The 21,113-nt window shown below is 40.5% G+C and overlaps 1 protein-coding gene across 1 annotated transcript in view; it reads left to right on the forward strand.

Moving 5' to 3' along the window:
- The window catches only part of LOC140356034 (netrin-G1-like), a 152,179-nt gene extending 131,294 nt beyond the window's left edge, over positions 1 to 20,885 (forward strand). Inside the window, exon 6 of the mRNA XM_072440725.1 lies at positions 20,140 to 20,885. Coding sequence (XP_072296826.1) covers positions 20,140 to 20,369 — 230 coding nt within the window. The 3' untranslated portion in view covers positions 20,370 to 20,885. The remainder of the gene's footprint in view (positions 1 to 20,139) is intronic.
- The last annotated feature ends 228 nt before the right edge of the window (positions 20,886 to 21,113 follow it).

Below are 21,113 nucleotides of genomic sequence, written 5' to 3' on the forward strand. Positions count from 1 at the left end.
TCGCTTATAAAGGACACTGGACAATTGCTTATAAAGGACACTGGACAGTCGCTTATAAAGGACACTGGACAGTCGCTTATAAAGGACACTGGACAGTCGCTTATAAAGGACACTGGACAGTCGCTTATAAAGGACACTGGACAGGTGCTTATAAAGGACACTGGACAGTCGCTTTTAAAGGACACTGGACAGTCGCTTATAAAGGACACTGGACAGTTGCTTATAAAGGACACTGAACAGTCGCTTATAAAGGACACTGAACAGTCGCTCATAAAGGACACTGGACAGTCGCTTATAAAGGACACTGGACAGTCGCTCATAAAGGACACTGGACAGTCGCTCATAAAGGACACTGGACAGTCGCTCATAAAGGACACTGGACAGTCGCTCATAAAGGACACTAGACAGTCGCTCATAAAGGACACTGGACAGTCGTTCATAAAAGACACTTGACAGTCGCTCATAAAGGACACTGGACAGTCGCTCATAAAGGACACTGGACAGTCGCTCATAAAGGACACTGGACAGTCGCTCATAAAGGACACTGGACAGTCGCTCATAAAGGACACTGGACAGTCGCTCATAAAGGACACTGGACAGTCGCTCATAAAGGACACTGGACAGTCGCTCATAAAGGACACTGGACAGTCGCTGTAGTCCTAACTCGGGCTCCCGGCTCTGGAGTCTCGACCTGACAAATAGCCGTAACAGAATCGCGTCGATCTCACACGACAAACTGCCCAGAATCACTGCTCGGACACACAAAGCAGGCTTCAAATCAAAGGCTTTAGTCAACCACATATTTGATCAAACGACGAGGAGAGTTTTTACACGCTCAACGGCACAAAGGACAAAGCATGAGGCGAGTGACCTGCAGTGAGCGGACACTTTGATCTGCCGCACAATAATGGAGATCATATTTACTCTTGTTCTTCCAGCGCCTTGACCTGTCGCCTTTGATCGATGTCTTCAGTTGACCGTCTCGAACACACTTCAAAACGTCTTCACTTTTCAAAGCCCTAGCGCCCTCTGCTGGCATGTTGTACCGACCAAGTTTATACCAATGACGAATCGGAGATATTTCCAAGACACAACTATTATAACGAAACTCCATCTGCTGATCTCAAGCACAAATACGTTATATATAAAGTAAAGTCACAGACACGGTGCATTGATGACTTGTCAATCATCAGACATTTTAGCGAGAACGACTTTTGGTCAGTTCTCCGTGGAAATGAACCAATTCTCGTTAAACCATCTCGACAACGCCAAACTTGATCCTGGCTGTATACGATGTTGTGTTTGTATTGATGAAATATGGGTGTTATTTTGCACGCGCCGATGAAACGGGCGTGGTCTCTTTCAAAGTGAGTAGTGTGCGAAGGTTAACGAAAACGTGTTGTATTTGCCATTTGTGCGTGATTGGGAAACAAAACTGCTTTGATCGAGCCGTGGACGGTTAATCCCGAGCGGTTTCTATGGACACACAGTTACAGTTGAATTTACATGTATTGAAGTCGTTTAATGCAAAAAAGCCAAATTTCTTCCTTCAAAGTCTGAATTCTGACCTGCTTTGACTGACCAGACGATTGGCCGTGAACTTCTCGATCAGAAAAACCCAAGTTGAAAATTAGAACGACTGAATCTGGATTAAATTTGATGAATCACCCGGCTCTAATTACACAATTAAACAAACTATTTTCTGTTTTTCTCAGTCATTGTTTTATGCCTCTCTCAGCACATTGTGTGCTTGTTTTAACGGTGTAAGTGTTATGTCTGCTTATGGAGCTGCATGTCGTCATGGAGATGGATACGTTTAGTGCCGCTCTCTGAAGCATTCCAGGCAAAGCATCCGCCGGAAATGTTTCCTAGTGCACCTTTAATGTCAGGATTATGGCTGGGTTCCTGCATAGCCCAGTATTTTATATTAAAGCCAGTATTTTATATTAAAGCCAGTATTTTATATTAAGGCCAGTATTTTATATTAAGGCCAGTATTTTATATTAAAGCCAGTATTTTAGCCAGTATTTTATATAATGGCCAGTATTTTAGCCAGTATTTTATATTAAGGCCAGTATTTTAGCCAGTATTTTATATTAAAGCCAGTATTTTATATTAAAGCCAGTATTTTAGCCAGTATTTTATATTATGGCCAGTATTTTAGCCAGTATTTTATATTATGGCCAGTATTTTAGCCAGTATTTTATATTAAGGCCAGTATTTTAGCCAGTATTTTATATTAAAGCCAGTATTTTAGCCAGTATTTTATATTAAGGCCAGTATTTTAGCCAGTATTTTATGTTAAAGCCAGTATTTTAAACAGTATTTTATATTAAAGCCAGTATTTTAGCCAGTATTTATGTTAAAGCCAGTATTTTAGCCAGTATTTTATATTAAAGCCAGTATTTTAACCAGTATTTTATGTTAAAGCCATTATTTTATATTAAAGCCAGTATTTTAGTATTTGATGTATTTAAATCGACCTCAATTCGTGGCTCTGAGCTTCATTTTGAGGACTTTTCTGGCATTTTGTTCTAAAGTGTAAATCACCATGGCAACGGTGCTAATCCACCTCATCATGCACAGTCCATGTCTTTGTTTTAAAACTGTTGATATGAATATGATGTTTATGAATATGAATATGATGTTTATGAATATGATGTTTGTGACATGAATATGATGTTTATGAATATGATGTTTGTGAATATGATGTTTGTGAATATGATGTTTGTGAATATGATGTTTGTGACATGAATATGATGTTTATGAATATGATGTTTGTGACATGAATATGATGTTTGTGAATATGATGTTTATGAATATGAATATGATGTTTGTGAATATGATGTTTGTGACATGAATATGATGTTTGTGAATATGATGTTTGTGAATATGATGTTTGTGACATGAATATGATGTTTGTGAATATGATGTTTGTGACATGAATATGATGTTTATGAATATGATGTTTGTGATATGAATATGATGTTTGTGACATGAATATGATGTTTGTGAATATGATGTTTGTGACATGAATATGATGTTTGTGACATGAATATGATGTTTGTGAATATGATGTTTGTGAATATGATGTTTATGAATATGATGTTTGTGACATGAATATGATGTTTATGAATATGATGTTTGTGACATGAATATGATGTTTGTGAATATGATGTTTGTGAATATGATGTTTGTGAATATGATGTTTGTGAATATCATGTTTGTGATATGAATATGATGTTTGTGAATATCATGTTTGTGATATGAATATGATGTTTATGAATATCATGTTTGTGAATATGATGTTTGTGACATGAATATTATGTTTGTGAATATGATGTTTGTGATATGAATATGATGTTTGTGATATGAATATGATGTTTGTGAATATGATGTTTGTGATATGAATATGATGTTTGTGATATGAATATGATGTTTGTGACATGAATATTATGTTTGTGAATATGATGTTTGTGATATGAATATGATGTTTGTGATATGAATATGATGTTTGTGACATGAATATGATGTTTGTGAATATGATGTTTGTGATATGAATATGATGTTTGTGACATGAATATGATGTTTATGAATATGATGTTTGTGACATGAATATGATGTTTGTGATATGATTATGATGTTTATGAATATGATGTTTGTGAATATGAATATGATGTTTGTGATATGATTATGATGTTTATGAATATGATGTTTGTGAATATGATGTTTATGAATATGATGTTTGTGATATGAATATGATGTTTGTGAATATGATGTTTGTGAATATGATGTTTATGAATATGATGTTTGTGATATGAATATGATGTTTATGAATATGATGTTTGTGATATGAATATGATGTTTATGAATATGAATATGATGTTTGTGAATATGATGTTTATGAATATGATGTTTGTGATATGAATATGATGTTTGTGATATGAATATGATGTTTGTGAATATGATGTTTATGAATATGATGTTTGTGATATGAATATGATGTTTATGAATATGATGTTTGTGATATGAATATGATGTTTGTGACATGAATATGATGTTTGTGAATATGATGTTTGTGAATATGATGTTTATGAATATGATGTTTGTGATATGAATATGATGTTTATGAATATGATGTTTGTGAATATGATGTTTGTGACATGAATATTATGTTTGTGAATATGAATATGATGTTTGTGATATGAATATGATGTTTGTGATATGAATATGATGTTTGTGAATATGATGTTTGTGATATGAATATGATGTTTGTGAATATGATGTTTGTGAATATGATGTTTGTGAATATGATGTTTGTGACATGAATATGATGTTTGTGAATATGATGTTTGTGACATGAATATGATGTTTATGAATATGATGTTTGTGACATGAATATGATGTTTATGAATATGATGTTTGTGAATATGAATATGATGTTTGTGAATATGATGTTTATGAATATGATGTTTGTGACATGAATATGATGTTTGTGAATATGATGTTTGTGAATATGATGTTTGTGACATGAATATGATGTTTATGAATATGATGTTTGTGATATGAATATGATGTTTGTGATATGAATTTGATGTTTATGAATATGAATATGATGTTTATGAATATGATGTTTGTGAATATGATGTTTGTGAATATGATGTTTGTGAATATGATGTTTATGAATATGATGTTTGTGATATGAATATGATGTTTATGAATATGATGTTTGTGATATTAATATGATGTTTGTGACATGAATATGTTTGTGAATATGATGTTTGTGACATGAATATGATGTTTATGAATATGATGTTTGTGAATATGATGTTTGTGAATATGATGTTTGTGAATATGATGTTTATGAATATGATGTTTGTGATATGAATATGATGTTTGTGAATATGATGTTTATGATATGAATATGATGTTTGTGATATGAATATGATGTTTGTGAATATGATGTTTGTGACATGAATATGATGTTTATGAATATGATGTTTGTGAATATGATGTTTGTGAATATGATGTTTGTGATATGAATATGATGTTTGTGAATATGATGTTTGTGAATATGATGTTTGTGATATGAATATGATGTTTATGAATATGATGTTTGTGATATGAATAAGATGTTTGTGAATATGAATATGATGTTTGTGAATATGATGTTTGTGAAAATGATGTTTGTGTATATGATGTTTGTGATATGAATATGATGTTTGTGATATGAATATGATGTTTGTGAATATGAATATGATGTTTGTGACATGAATATGATGTTTGTGAATATGAATATGATGTTTGTGAATATGAATATGATGTTTGTGAATATGATGTTTGTGATATGAATATGATGTTTGTGAATATGATGTTTGTGAATATGATGTTTGTGAATATGATGTTTGTGATATGAATAATGTTTGTGATATGAATATGATGTTTGTGAATATGATGTTTGTGAATATGATGTTTGTGAATATGATGTTTGTGAATATGATGTTTGTGATATGAATATGATGTTTGTGACATGAATATGATGTTTGTTTATGATGCTCCAGCGTCGAGAGCGACTGACACATGAATCAGGTGCAAGTTTGTTTTAAAAATGGATCTTACGTGTGATGATTTGTTAGAAAGAGAAAAGAACTCTCCCCGTGGCATAAACACTGAAACATGAAACATGAAACACTGAAACATGAAACATGAAACACTGAAACATGAAACACTGAAACATGAAACATGAAACATGAAACATGAAACACTGAAACATGAAACACTGAAACATGAAACACTGAAACACTGAAACATGAAACACTGAAACATGAAACATGAAACATGAAACACTGAAACACTGAAACATGAAACACTGAAACACTGAAACACTGAAACATGAAACATGAAACACTGAAACATGAAACACTGAAACACTGAAACATGAAACACTGAAACATGAAACACTGAAACATGAAACACTGAAACACTGAAACATGAAACACTGAAACATGAAACACTGAAACATGAAACACTGAAACACTGAAACATGAAACACTGAAACATGAAACCATGAAACACTGAAACATGAATCACTGAAACATGAAACACTGAAACATGAAACACTGAAACACTGAAACATGAAACACTGAAACACTGAAACATGAAACACTGAAACATGAAACATGAAACACTGAAACACTGGAACATGAAACACTGAAACACTGAAACATGAAACACTGAAACATGAAACACTGAAACATGAAACACTGAAACACTGAAACATGAAACACTGAAACAAGAAACATGAAACACTGAAACATGAAACACTGAAACACTGAAACATGAAAGATGAAACACTGGAACACTGGCACACTGGAACACTGAAACATGAAACACTGAAACATGAAACATGAAACACTGAAACATGAAACACTGAAACACTGGAACACTGGAACACTGAAACGTGAAACACTGGAACATGAAACACTGAAACATGAAACACTGAAACATGAAACACTGAAACATGAAACATGAAACACTGAAACATAAAACACTGAAACCCTGAAACATGAAACACTGAAACATGAAACACTGAAACACTGAAACATGAAACACTGAAGCATGAAACACTGAAACATGAAACACTGAAACATGAAACATGAAACACTGAAACATGAAACACTGAAACACTGAAACATGAAACACTGAAACATGAAACACTGAAACATGAAACACTGAAACATGATACACTGAAACATGAAACATGAAACACTGAAACATGAAACACTGAAACCTGAAACACTGAAACATGAAACACTGAAACACTGAAACATGAAACACTGAAACATGAAACACTGAAACACTGAAACATGAAACACTGAAACACTGAAACATGAAACACTGAAACACTGAAACATGAAACACTGAAACATGAAACCATGAAACACTGAAACATGAAACACTGAAACATGAAACATGAAACACTGAAACATGAAACACTGAAACACTGGAACATGAAACACTGGAACATGAAACACTGAAACACTGAAACATGAAACACTGAAACACTGAAACATGAAACACTGAAACATGAAACCATGAAACACTGAAACATGAAACACTGAAACATGAAACACTGAAACACTGAAACATGAAACACTGAAACACTGAAACACTGGAACATGAGACACTGAAACATGAAACACTGAAACATGAAACACTGAAACACTGAAACACTGAAACACTGAAACATGAAACACTGAAACATGAAACACTGAAACATGAAACACTGAAACACTGAAACATGAAACATGAAACACTGGAACACTGGAACACTGGAACACTGAAACATGAAACATGAAACACTGAAACATGAAACACTGAAACACTGAAACATGAAACACTGAAACATGAAACATGAAACACTGAAACATGAAACACTGAAACACTGAAACATGAAACATGAAACACTGAAACACTGGAACACTGGAACACTGGAACACTGAAACATGAAACACTGAAACATGAAACACTGAAACATGAAACACTGAAACATGAAACACTGAAACATGAAACACTGAAACACTGAAACACTGAAACATGAAACACTGAAACATGAAACACTGAAACATGAAACACTGAAACACTGAAACATGAAACATGAAACACTGGAACACTGGAACACTGGAACACTGAAACATGAAACACTGAAACATGAAACATGAAACACTGAAACACTGAAACATGAAACATGAAACACTGGAACACTGGAACACTGGAACACTGAAACATGAAACACTGAAACATGAAACATGAAACACTGAAACACTGAAACATGAAACACTGAAACATGAAACATGAAACACTGAAACATGAAACACTGAAACACTGAAACACTGAAACATGAAACATGAAACACTGAAACACTGGAACACTGGAACACTGGAACACTGAAACATGAAACACTGAAACATGAAACATGAAACACTGAAACATGAAACACTGAAACACTGGAACACTGGAACACTGAAACGTGAAACACTGGAACATGAAACACTGAAACATGAAACACTGAAACATGAAACACTGAAACACTGAAACACTGAAACACTGAAACATGAAACACTGAAACACTGGAACACTGGAACACTGAAACGTGAAACACTGGAACATGAAACACTGAAACATGAAACACTGAAACATGAAACACTGAAACACTGAAACACTGAAACACTGAAACATGAAACACTGAAACATGAAACACTGAAACACTGAAACACTGAAACACTGAAACATGAAACACTGAAACATGAAACACTGAAACACTGAAACATGAAACACTGAAACACTGAAACACTGAAACATGAAACACTGAAACATGAAACACTGGAGGAGGAGGAGGAGGAGGAGGAGGAGGAGAGACCATGAGGGTGAAAACAGAAGCTGCACAATTATGGAGGGCAGAACACTTATGATTGGTCCAGAGACAGAGGTCATGTGATCGGCCGGCGGCAACAGACCGGTGCCGAAGAGCAGGACATACAGCATTTGTGGCTGATTTTCCACATATTACTGTTTTTTGCAACGCACACAATACTTTCAATACTTTTATCAGTCCTTTACTTGATTGAGTTATTTCTTGTAATATGTCAGTATGTATGTATGTCAGTATGTATGTATGTATGTATGTATGTATGAATGTATGTATGTATGAATGTATGTATGTATGTCAGTATGTATGTATGTATGTATGAATGTATGTATGTATGAATGTATGTATGTATGTCAGTATGTATGTATGTATGAATGTATGTATGTATGTCAGTATGTATGTATGTATGTATGAATGTATGTATGTATGATCTACCTGCGTTGCACCAATGGAATTTCCCCATGTGGGACAATAAAGGATTATCTTATCTTATGTCAGTATGTGTGTATGTGTGTATGTATGTATGTATGTATGTATGTATGAATGTATGTCAGTATGTATGTATGTATGTATGTCTGTCTGTATGTCAGTATGTATGTATGTATGTATGTATGAATGTATGTATGTATGTCAGTATGTGTGTATGTATGTATGTATGTATGTATGTATGTATGTCAGTATGTGTGTATGTATGTATTAATGTATGTATGTATGTATGTATGAATGTATGTATGTATGAATGTATGTATGTATGTCAGTATGTATGTATGTATGAATGTATGTATGTATGTCAGTATGTATGTATGTATGTATGTATGTATGTATGAATGTATGTATGTATGAATGTATGTATGTATGTCAGTATGTATGTATGTATGAATGTATGTATGTATGTCAGTATGTATGTATGTATGAATGTATGTATGTATGTCAGTATGTATGTATGTATGTATGAATGTATGTATGTATGATCTACCTGCGTTGCACCAATGGAATTTCCCCATGTGGGACAATAAAGGATTATCTTATCTTATGTCAGTATGTATGTATGTATGTATGTCAGTATGTGTGTATGTATGTATGTATGTATGTATGTATGTATGAATGTATGTATGTATGATCTACCTGCGTTGCACCAATGGAATTTCCCCATGTGGTACAATAAAGGATTATCTTATCTTATCTTATCTTATCTTATGTCAGTATGTGTGTATGTGTGTATGTATGTATGTATGTATGTATGTTGTCTCGTACGTCTCTGGTGTTTAATTAATGAGACATGTGTGATTAATGCTGCAAAATTCATTCATTCATTTGTTTTATTTTGATAGAGGGAAAACCCAATGAGAAAAGTCAAAAAACAACACAAAATAAACAACAAACACACACATGATACTAAAACACAAATAACACAATCAATGAGATTAACTAATACATAAAAACACAATTACACATAGAATATGAGATACAATTATGTAAATCAAGAGCATCGACACTGTGGGTCGTCCTGGACCAGTGCTTTAAATGACTAAAAGGCATAACATGATTTAATTTATAAGTCTCTGTGTTTTTATTCCACAGGAGCAAAGTTGTTGAAAGTCTTTTTTTCTGTCTCTGTGTCGACACGATGCGATTATAAGATAAAAATGTGCTGAGACTCAAACAGCGAATACTTGAACTGATGTGCAATAAACTTGATAAATAATCAGGCAAAAATGCAAATTAGAGCCTTAAACACAAACAAAAGACAGAGCTGTTCTCTTCATCCAATGATCACATTCTACTTTAGAATATTATTCACACTGATGAGTTCTGTCTCCTTCTATTACAATGAACCTCAGAGCTGAACCTGAGAGCTGAACCTGAGAGCTGAACCTAGTACAGTATCTCTCACAGTATATTGTACAGTATATTTTACAGTATGTACAGTATCTCGTACAGTATGTAAAGTATCTCGTATAGTATGTACAGTATTTACAGTATGTACAGTATCTTGTCCTCGTGTCTGTCGCTGCTGTTGCCTCTCGTATGTTGTCGTCTTGTGGAGTCAGATGGACTTGTCATAACGGCCCCGGCGCTGAAACGTCTCTCTGGGGCCCGAGGTGTGAGCAGCAGAGACAGAGTCATAGACGGGTTCTGTTCTCACCTGTCGGAGCTCGTCCCGCTCAGACATGACACACACACGACACACGCACAGCACACGTGACACACGCACAACACACACACGACACACGCACGACACACAGGTGACACACGCACCACACACACACGACACACAGGTGACACACAAGTGACACACGCACGACACACGCACGACACACACGTGACACACGACACACGCACGACACACACACGTGACACACGCACAACACACACACCACACACGTGACACACGCACAACACACGCACAACACACGCACCACACACGCACCATACACACACGACACACGCACGACACACAGGTGACACACGCACCACACACACACGACACACAGGTGACACACAAGTGACACACGCACGACACACGCACGACACACACGTGACACACGACACACGCACGACACACACACGTGACACACGCACAACACACACACCACACACGTGACACACGCACAACACACGCACAACACACGCACCACACACGCACCATACACACACGACACACGCACGACACACAGGTGACACACGCACCACACACACACGACACACAGGTGACACACACGTGACACACGACACACGCACGACACACACGTGACACACGACACACGCACGACACACACACGACACACGCACAACACACGCACCACACACACACGACACACAGGTGACACACGCACCACACACACACGACACACAGGTGACACACACGTGACACACACGTGACACACGACACACGCACGACACACACGTGACACACGACACACTCACGACACACACACCACGCACGCCACACATTGTGACACACACGTGACACACGACACACACACGCACAACACACATGTAATGTAATGGCACATGTAATTGTACTATGAATACTGGCACACGTAATTGTACTATGAATACTGGCACATGTAATTATACTATGAATACTGGCACACGTAATTGTACTATGAATACTGGCACATGTAATTGTACTATGAATACTGGCACATGTAATTATACTATGAATACTGGCACACGTAATTGTACTATGAATACTGGCACATGTAATTGTACTATGAATACTGGCACATGTAATTATACTATGAATACTGGCACACGTAATTGTAATATGAATACTGGCACATAACACGTTCTTGTTTTGTTTGCTGCCCCCTGGAGGACACGTCTGGGCTCTGAGCTTGAGCATAAACAGCTCATTGAGGGCTAAATGCTTTTTAGTGTTTGAGTCTGACGATGTTCCTGGGAGACGGGCTGAAGGACGAGGATTATCTCCAGACCAAAGGAAACGCTGCTAATGTGAAGTCCAGACAGAGGAAGCCACTGGACCTGGACATCTGACCGCTGCTCCTAACATCACTCTAGGGTTTATTCTTAGATTGTTTTAATTTAATCATGTACTTTGGTTGTTAAGTGATACCTAGCAACCAGGTAGTAAATGAGGACCAGGCATGAAGAAGAAGAAGAAGAAGAAGAAGAAGAAGAAGAAGAAGAAGAAGAAGAAGAAGAAGAAGAAGAAGAAGAAGAAGAAGAAGAAGAAGAAGAAGAAGAAGAAGAAGAAGAAGAAGAAGAAGAAGAAAATAAGACAAAGAGATGGAGGAGGAGGAGAAGGAGGAGTTTGAGGAAGTCTGAGGGAATTTGAGCACATTTGCAGACAAGTGTTTTCTTTGTTTTCATGTACGCTTTTAGTACCAAGATGTAGAGGATGGTGCAGAGGATGGTGTAGATGATGGTGTAGAGGATGGTGTAGAGGATGGTGCAGAGGATGGTGCAGAGGATGGTGCAGAGGATGGTGCAGAGGATGATGTAGAGGATGGTGTAAAGGATGGTGCAGAGGATGGTGCAGAGGATGGTGTAGAGGATGGTGTAGAGGATGGTGTAGAGGATGGTGCAGAGGATGGTGTAGATGATGGTGTAGATGATGGTGTAGATGATGGTGTAGATGATGGTGCAGAGGATGGTGCAGAGGATGGTGTAGATGATGGTGTAGAGGATGGTGTAGAGGATGGTGCAGAGGATGGTGTAGAGGATGGTGTAGAGGATGGTGTAGAGGATGGTGTAGATGGTGTAGAGGATGGTGCAGAGGATGGTGTAGAGGATGGTGTATAGGATGGTGTAGAGGATGGTGTATAGGATGGTGTAAAAGATGGTGCAGAGGATGGTGCAGAGGATGGTGTAGAGGATGGTGTAGATGATGGTGCAGAGGATGGTGTATAGGATGGTGTAGAAGATGGTGTAGAGGATGGTGCAGAGGATGGTATAGAGGATGGTGTAGAGGATGGTGCAGAGGATGGTGTAGATGATGGTGCAGAGAATGGTGTAGAGGATGATGTATAGGATGGTGTGGAAGATGGTGCAGAGGATGGTGTAGAGGATGGTGTATAGGATGGTGTGGAAGATGGTGCAGAGGATGGTGTTAGATGATGGTGCAGAGAATGATGTAGAGGATGGTGTATAGGATGGTGTAGAAGATGGTGCAGAGGATGGTGTAGAGGATGGTGTAGAGGATGGTGTAGATGATGGTGCAGATGATGGTGTAGAGGATGGTGTAGAGGATGGTGCAGAGGATGGTGTAGAGGATGGTGTAGAGGATGGTGCAGAGGATGGTGTAGAGGATGGTGTAGCGGATGGTGCAGAGGATGGTGTAGAGGATGGTGTAGAGGATGGTGCAGAGGATGGTGTAGAGGATGGTGTAGAGGATGGTGCAGAGGATGGTGTAGAGGATGGTGTAGCGGATGGTGCAGAGGATGGTGTAGAGGATGGTGTAGATGATAGTGTAGAGGATGGTGTAGATTGTGTAGAGGATGGTGTAGAGGATGGTGCAGATGATGGTGCAGAGGATGGTGTAGAGGATGGTGCAGAGAATGGTGTAGAGGATGGTGTATAGGATGGTGTAGAAGATGGTGCAGAGGATGGTGTAGAGGATGGTGTAGAGGATGGTGTAGAGGATGGTGCAGAGGATGGTGTAGAGGATGGTGTAGCGGATGGTGCAGAGGATGGTGTAGAGGATGGTGTAGATGATAGTGTAGAGGATGGTGTAGATGGTGTAGAGGATGGTGTAGAGGATGGTGTAGAGGATGGTGCAGAGGATGGTGCAGAGGATGGTGTAGAGGATGGTGTAGATGATGGTGCAGAGAATGGTGTAGAGGATGGTGTATAGGATGGTGTAGAAGATGGTGCAGAGGATGGTGTAGAGGATGGTGTAGATGATGGTGCAGAGAATGGTGTAGAGGATGGTGTAGCGGATGGTGCAGAGGATGGTGTAGAGGATGGTGTAGATGATAGTGTAGAGGATGGTGTAGATGGTGTAGAGGATGGTGTAGAGGATGGTGTAGAGGATGGTGCAGAGGATGGTGCAGAGGATGGTGTAGAGGATGGTGTAGATGATGGTGCAGAGAATGATGTAGAGGATGGTGTAGAAGATGGTGCAGAGGATGGTGTAGAGGATGGTGTAGATGATGGTGCAGAGAATGGTTTAGAGGATGGTGCAGAGGATGGTGCAGAGGATGGTGTGGAGGATGGTGCAGAGGATGGTGTAGAGGATGGTGTAGATTATGGTGCAGAGGATGGTGTAGAGGATAGTGCAGAGGATGGTGTAGAGGATGGTGCAGAGGATGGTGCAGAGGATGGTGTAGAGGATGGTGCAGAGGAAGGTGTAGAGGATGGTGCAGAGGATGGTGCAGAGGATGGTGTAGATGATGGTGTAGAGGATGGTGCAGAGGATGGTGCAGAGGATGGTGCAGAGGATGGTGTAGAGAATGGTGCAGAGGATGGTGTAGAGGATGGTGCAGAGGATGGTGCAGAGGATGGTGCAGAGGATGGTGTAGATGATGGTGTAGAGGATGGTGCAGAGGATGGTGCAGAGGATGGTGCAGAGGATGGTGTAGATGATGGTGTAGAGGATGGTGCAGAGGATGGTGCAGAGGATGGTGCAGAGGATGGTGTAGATGATGGTGTAGAGGATGGTGCAGAGGATGGTGCAGAGGATGGTGCAGAGGATGGTGTAGATGATGGTGTAGATGATGGTGTAGATGATGGTGCAGATGATGGTGCAGAGGATGGTGCAGATGATGGTGCAGAGGATGGTGCAGAGGATGGTGCAGAGGATGGTGCAGAGGCCCTCAGGTTTAAGGTCATTGAAACAGACAATAGCCTCATCACAGACTGAACTTCACAGAGAGAAAACTCCAGAGGATTTGAATCATTTTTGAACATGAGAAAAAGGAAACGTGCCATTCTTGATCGGAGCCGTGTCGTTTTAAACACGGAAACGGTAATTTAGTGTCAATTGGTGTCAAGTGTTTTTGAATGAAGCTCTTAAATGTGAAGAAGTGGTTGTTGAAGAAGAAGAAAGAGAAGAAAGAGAAACACTAACACAAAACAGTTTAAACAAAGAGTGTATTTAAAATAATGCTTTTTAAACTGTTACTATTAGAGTGTCACTACTTGTAGCTGTAGTAGTTGTACTTTTCCTACGATGTACAATATAAGGCTTGTCTCCCAAAAAAAGAGAGAAACAGAAACTTCCAGAAATTAAACTGAACAGAATGTAAACAAATGAAAAAGCATGTAACTTTAGCTCCACTCGTCTGGGTTTACTTAATATGATTATGATTGGTATTATTATTATTATCATATTCATATTTATTTTGTCTTCCCCAATATAAATTGCCATAATTTATCTCACAAAAAACTTTATATGACGAAGCAGATATGTGTGAAAATCAGATTTATAGTTTGTTTACGTATCTATATTTATCTATATTCTCACATCTAATGACCAAGTTAATCAGACAAATAAATAAACGTGTAGAACACGGTCTATTCGACTTTCAGTTCTTCAGTAATCAGGTCTAACAATGATAACTAACAAAATGTACAAAGTGTTTTTATCCTTCACTAAACGTCTGATTTTGTCTCAAACTAAATCAACGATGATAACGTATTAACCATGAAACTGTCGTGAAGCTTGATGTTTCTTTTCGGATAAACAGCGACACTTTAACGCTGTAATAAGTTGTAAAAGTTTCAGTAGCCGCTGAACACGCCGCGTCGTTCGAGCCGGGAGTCGATGGGAACGGTGCATTCCAATCCGTGAAAGTCGGTGTTTTTCGGCGACGTCATACTGTTTATGCAGCCGCAGATTTCCAATTACACGGAAAATCTCTGGGCAAACATTCCCCCTTCCCGGATTTCACCTCCGCCCGCGGCGCCGGCTTTCCGGGGTAATTGAGTTCCGAGTTTTTGTCTGAAAAAACATGACGGTCGGCTTAGGAAGTGGTGATGAGTCAACGCAGCGGGGACGGGAAGAGCAGGAGTCGACGTACAAATGCAATGTTATTATTAATAAATTATGTTTAAGCGCGTTCTTTTGACACCCAATGACACTTTACGCACCACGAACACAACAAAAACAACTGTAAACAACATGATTATATTGAAGTTGCTTATAATTTGGCCTTTGAACACATTATTGAAGTTGCAGTATATGTTTAACCCGGTTTCAATTCACTTAAAAACAGTTGACTTCTGAACATGATCCATTCTATGTGAGTAATCCACAAGTAAATGCAGCACTTTGTTCAAAGAGAGTTCGAGGAAGTTCGAGGAAGTTCGAGAGAGTTCGAGGGAGTTCGAGGGAGTTCGAGAGAGTTCGAGAGTGTTCGAGGGAGTTCGAGAGAGTTCGAGGGAGTTCGAGGGAGTTCGAGGGAGTTCGAGAGAGTTCGAGAGAGTTCGTGGGAGTTCGAGGGAGTTCGAGAGAGTTCGAGGGAGTTCGAGAGAGTTCGAGAGAGTTCGAGGGAGTTCAAGGGAGTTCGAGAGAGTTCGAGGGAGTTCGAGAGATTTTGAGAGAGTTCGAATTGGAGGGAGTTCGAGAGAGTTCGAATTGGAGGGAGTTCGAGGGAGTTCGAGAGAGTTCGAGGGAGTTCGAGAGAGTTCGAGAGAGTTCGAGGGAGTTCGAGGGAATTCGAGGGAGTTCGAGGGAGTTCGAGACAGTTCCAGAGACTTCGAGAGAGTTCGAGGGAGTTCGAGGGAGTTCGAGGGAGTTCGAGGGAGTTCGAGAGAGTTCGAGGGAATTCGAGAGAGTTCGAGGGAGTTCGAGAGATTTCGAGAGAGTTCGAATTGGAGGGAGTTCGAGAGAGTTCGAGGGAGTTCGAGAGAGTTCGAGGGAGTTCGAGGGAGTTCGAGAGAGTTCGAGGGAGTTCGAGGGAGTTCGAGGGAGTTCGGGGAAGTTTGGGGAAGTTAGAGGAAGTTAGAGGGAGTTCGAGAGAGTTCGAGGGAGTTCGAGAGAGTTCGAGAGAGTTCGAGAGATTTCGAGAGAGTTCGAATTGGAGGGAGTTCGAGAGAGTTCGAATTGGAGGGAGTTCGAGGGAGTTCGAGAGAGTTCGAATTGGAGGGAGTTCGAGGGAGTTCGAGAGAGTTCGAGGGAGTTCGAGAGAGTTCGAGAGAGTTCGAGGGAGTTCGAGGGAATTCGAGGGAGTTCGAGGGAGTTCGAGACAGTTCCAGAGAGTTCGAGGGAGTTCGAGGGAGTTTGAGGGAGTTCGAGGGAGTTCGAGGGAATTCGAGAGAGTTCGAGGGAGTTCGAGAGATTTCGAGAGAGTTCGAATTGGAGGGAGTTCGAGAGAGTTCGAGGGAGTTCGAGAGAGTTCGAGGGAGTTCGAGGGAGTTCGAGAGAGTTCGAGGGAGTTCGAGGGAGTTCGAGGGAGTTCGGGGAAGTTTGGGGAAGTTAGAGGAAGTTAGAGGAAGTCAGAGGAAGTCAGAGGAAGTCAGAGGATGTCTGACCACATTTGCAGACGCTTGAGTTCTCTTTGTTTGTCTCTTTGTTTGTCTCTTTGTTTGTATGCACCCTTTTAGTACCAATCCCACAATCACATTTTTGGGTATTTTTTTGCCAAGTAATAACGTGACTCAAATCAGTTTTCACGTGTGAACCTGACCGCTCCGACGTGTCTGAGGAGCGGAGCAGGAGCAGGAGAACACCAGGAGTCCTGCTGTTGTCACATTATAAGAAACACAAGTCATCTTTACATTATGTCTTGAAGAGGCAAAAGTTCATATGTTACCTTTGTCACACTTTACAAAACCAATTTAATTTAATACCTCCCTTTTCTTTGGGCACTTTCTCTCTTCGCTGCTGTTTTCTGGCAGGTGTTTAAAACGTCAATCTGTTTAATTCTCCGTCTTTTCCAATTTAAAAAAGAAAAAGAAAGTGGCACCTGTAGCATTCCAGCGCTGTAGCTCCAGTAGCAGTCAGATTAATGTGATCCGCTGTCACTTTGTAAAATACACGCGTCAAATCAGATCCAGGATATGAAAGTCGCCCGTGTCGCGCTGGGAAATGATCGGATCCAGGTCACATTTGGACAAAAAGAAAGAAATCAGATTAGACCTGCAGTTTGACCGACCACACCGCTGAACATCCAAGGCAACAGCGTCTCAATGATGCTAGGCACATCTCTAAAGTCATTCTTAGGACTCATTTCTTCATGTTTGAACTGTGATAAGACAGAGACAAACACATACCACCTTTTTCACTCTGGATAGTACCTAAAAAAACAACCCTCTGGCATCGGCTGCATGACAAATCCCTCCTCTCACCACATCTCTGCCGTGACTTCTCTGTTTTAGCGTGAACTTTCCTGTTTTTTTGTTTTCAGCCTTTGGTGCCGCTAAATTTATGCATGACTCCATCAGTGTTGTTTGTCTCGGAGCCCGTTGGCGCCGAGAGTCCTTGTCCGGCCTCTGTCTGAAGTGTCAGCTCCGAGGACACGTTTGGCAGAGACGGGACCAGCAGCTTGTGGCCTCTCGACCTGCTGTTTGTGCCGGAGAGTCGTAGAACACTGGAGTGGACCGCCGCCGCCACCGCTGAGAACGGAGCGCGCTCAGTTTAGCCGTTATGGAGTCAGGAATTCAGAGCGAGCGATTGGGGAAAGGGGAGTCTTTGTTTCGATTTGTTTTCGCAGAAAGGTTGAAACAGAAACCAAAGAACACGAACCAAACAGTGAAACGGTCAGAAATGCAGATTAACGTATTTAATGTATTTTCAACGAGTATTTTCACCCAAAGAATAACCCTAAATATTGTGGTGTACTCGACACTCACACCATTTATATCTTGCAGACAAAATGTTAGATTATTGTGGAAAGGTTGTAACAGGAAGCAGAAGAAACAGGAAGCAGAAGAAACAGGAAGCAGAAGAAACAGGAAGCAGAAGAATCAAACTGTGAAATGGTCAGAAAAGCAGATTAACCAAAAGGAAATAAGCGAGTATTTTGCCCATAAAAATAACCCTAAATATTGTTGTGTACTCGACACTTACACCATTTATATCTCGCAGACAAAATGTGAGATTATTGTGGAAAAACGGTGACAGGAAACGCTTTTCTCAGAGTGATTTGGCTGGAAGTCTCGATTAAACGTTTAGACACTGTTCCTCATCTCTTTGCAGTTTAATCTACAGTCGACGTTATTTCATCCACGATTAGACTCAATACACTTTGTTATCACGATGAGCGAATTTTGATTGACGTCAAACAACAGGGAAATTTTGAACGTCGCAGCGTAAAGAAAAAGCAGAAGAATCAATAATCATAGTAAAACATTTCAACATTTCAACACAATCGAAGACACTTTATACGTAGAGCGTCTTTGAGTCTGGATCAAAACGAAAAATACACAATGAAAAATGATTTTGATATAGAATCTATTTCAGTTAAGAGTCAAAATGACGTAAATGAAACAATACACATCGTATGCATTACTAACAACAGTATTGAATAACTAATGCGTATTTTATTCGAACATAATACTTATACTACTCGAACGTATACTTTATACTTAAACCGCGGCTGAAGCTCAAGTGCATTGGAAAATCCACTCTAGTGTTCTATTTGACCTCCTCTGGCTTCTTCTCTTCATCCATCTGTGTATTAACCTTCTTCCTCCCCTCTTCCCTCCTCTCTTCCTCTCCCTCCCCTCTCCCTCTCTTCCTCCCCTCTTCCTCCCTCTTCCCTCCCCTCTTCCTCCCTCTCTTCCTCCCCTCTCCTTCTCCCTCCCCTCTTCCTCTTCCCCCCCTCTCCTCCCCTCTTCCCTCTCTCTTCCTCCCTCTCTTCCTCCCCTATCCCTCTCTTCCTCCCCTCTCCTTCTCCCTCTTCCTCTTCCCCCCCTCTCCTTCCCTCTCCCTCTCTTCCTCCCCTCTTCCTCCCTCTCTTCCTCCCCTCTCCTTCTCCCTCCCCTCTTCCCCCCCTCTCCTCCCCTCTTCCCTCTCTCTTCCTCCCTCTCTTCCTCCCCTATCCCTCTCTTCCTCCCCTCTCCTTCTCCCTCTTCCTCTTCCCCCCCTCTCCTTCCCTCTCCCTCTCTTCCTCCCCTCTTCCTCCCTCTCTTCCTCCCCTCTCCTTCTCCCTCCCCTCTTCCTCCTCCCTCCCCTCTTCCTCTTCCCCCCTCTCCTCCCCTCTTCCCTCTCTCTTCCCTCCCCTCTCCCTCTCTTCCTCCTCTCTTCCTCCCCTCTTCCTCCTCTCTTCCCTCCCTCTCTCCCCTCTTCTCTCCCTGCACAGCTCGGGTGTGTGACAACGCCATGCTCCGCTGTCAGAACGGCGGCACGTGCCACCACCACCAGCGCTGCCTCTGCTCGCCGGGCTTCACGGGCGTCCTGTGCGAGCGGGCGCGGTGCCAGGGCCCCGGCGAGTGCGACGACCAGCTCTCCGGACGAGCCCCTGCCCGCCGGGCGTCGCAGCTGCGCCCCGCCCTCCTGGCGCTGCTGCTCACGATGGCCGCCCGCTGCTGAGAGACCCCGGGAAGAGACTGTCTCATAACCAAAATCCACACGTTTGAAGGACTGGACCTCTCCAAAACACCTTAAAGACATCGAGAAACATGAGTAACTCTTTTGTACTGTCCGTCACCGCCAGGAAATGGCCAATGATGAGTGACCATATATGGATCGGTGAAGTCACATGACCGTCGTTTGTTTCTTGGATTAGTTGAACTGTAAAAAAAAAAAAGAAACGCAAAAAAAAAAAGAAACGCAAAAGACTTCTAAACGTTTGGTGGAGAGTTGTTAGAATAATCTCACAAACCGGACGTGTCCAACATCTCGCCTCACTCTTGCCTCCTTCTCTCGTCTCCTTGTTGCCCGTTCCTTTCCTTGTCTCCTCACTCCTTCCTGTGCTTTGGTGACGCTGGTGACTTTCTGTTGTTTTTTTCATTCTTGCCAAATGCTGCACATGTGTTTTTACCTAGCCCTGAGCCAAAAGTGTGCCTCACATCACATTCTTCTCCGCTGGAAAAGTGGTGTTTGAAAAATGCAAGGTTTTCTCCGCTGCAATTTCAGAAATATTTGTAAATGAAAAGTGTATAAAGAAGCTTGTTATGTTTTTTGCTTAATCTTGAAGGTTATGTGAGTGCGTTTAAATGATATTTCGAGGTCTGCGTGCCCGTAAATGTAGTCATTATTATCAATCATTTAGATTTGAAAGAAGGAAAAGTAGAGATTAATGCATTTTCGTATATTTTTTAATCAACTTTTTAG

This window comes from Eucyclogobius newberryi, unplaced genomic scaffold (genome assembly GCF_026437365.1).
Source record: "Eucyclogobius newberryi isolate DKJ021-1_F unplaced genomic scaffold, fEucNew1.0.hap1 SCAF_12, whole genome shotgun sequence".
Lineage (NCBI taxonomy): Eukaryota > Metazoa > Chordata > Actinopteri > Gobiiformes > Gobiidae > Eucyclogobius > Eucyclogobius newberryi.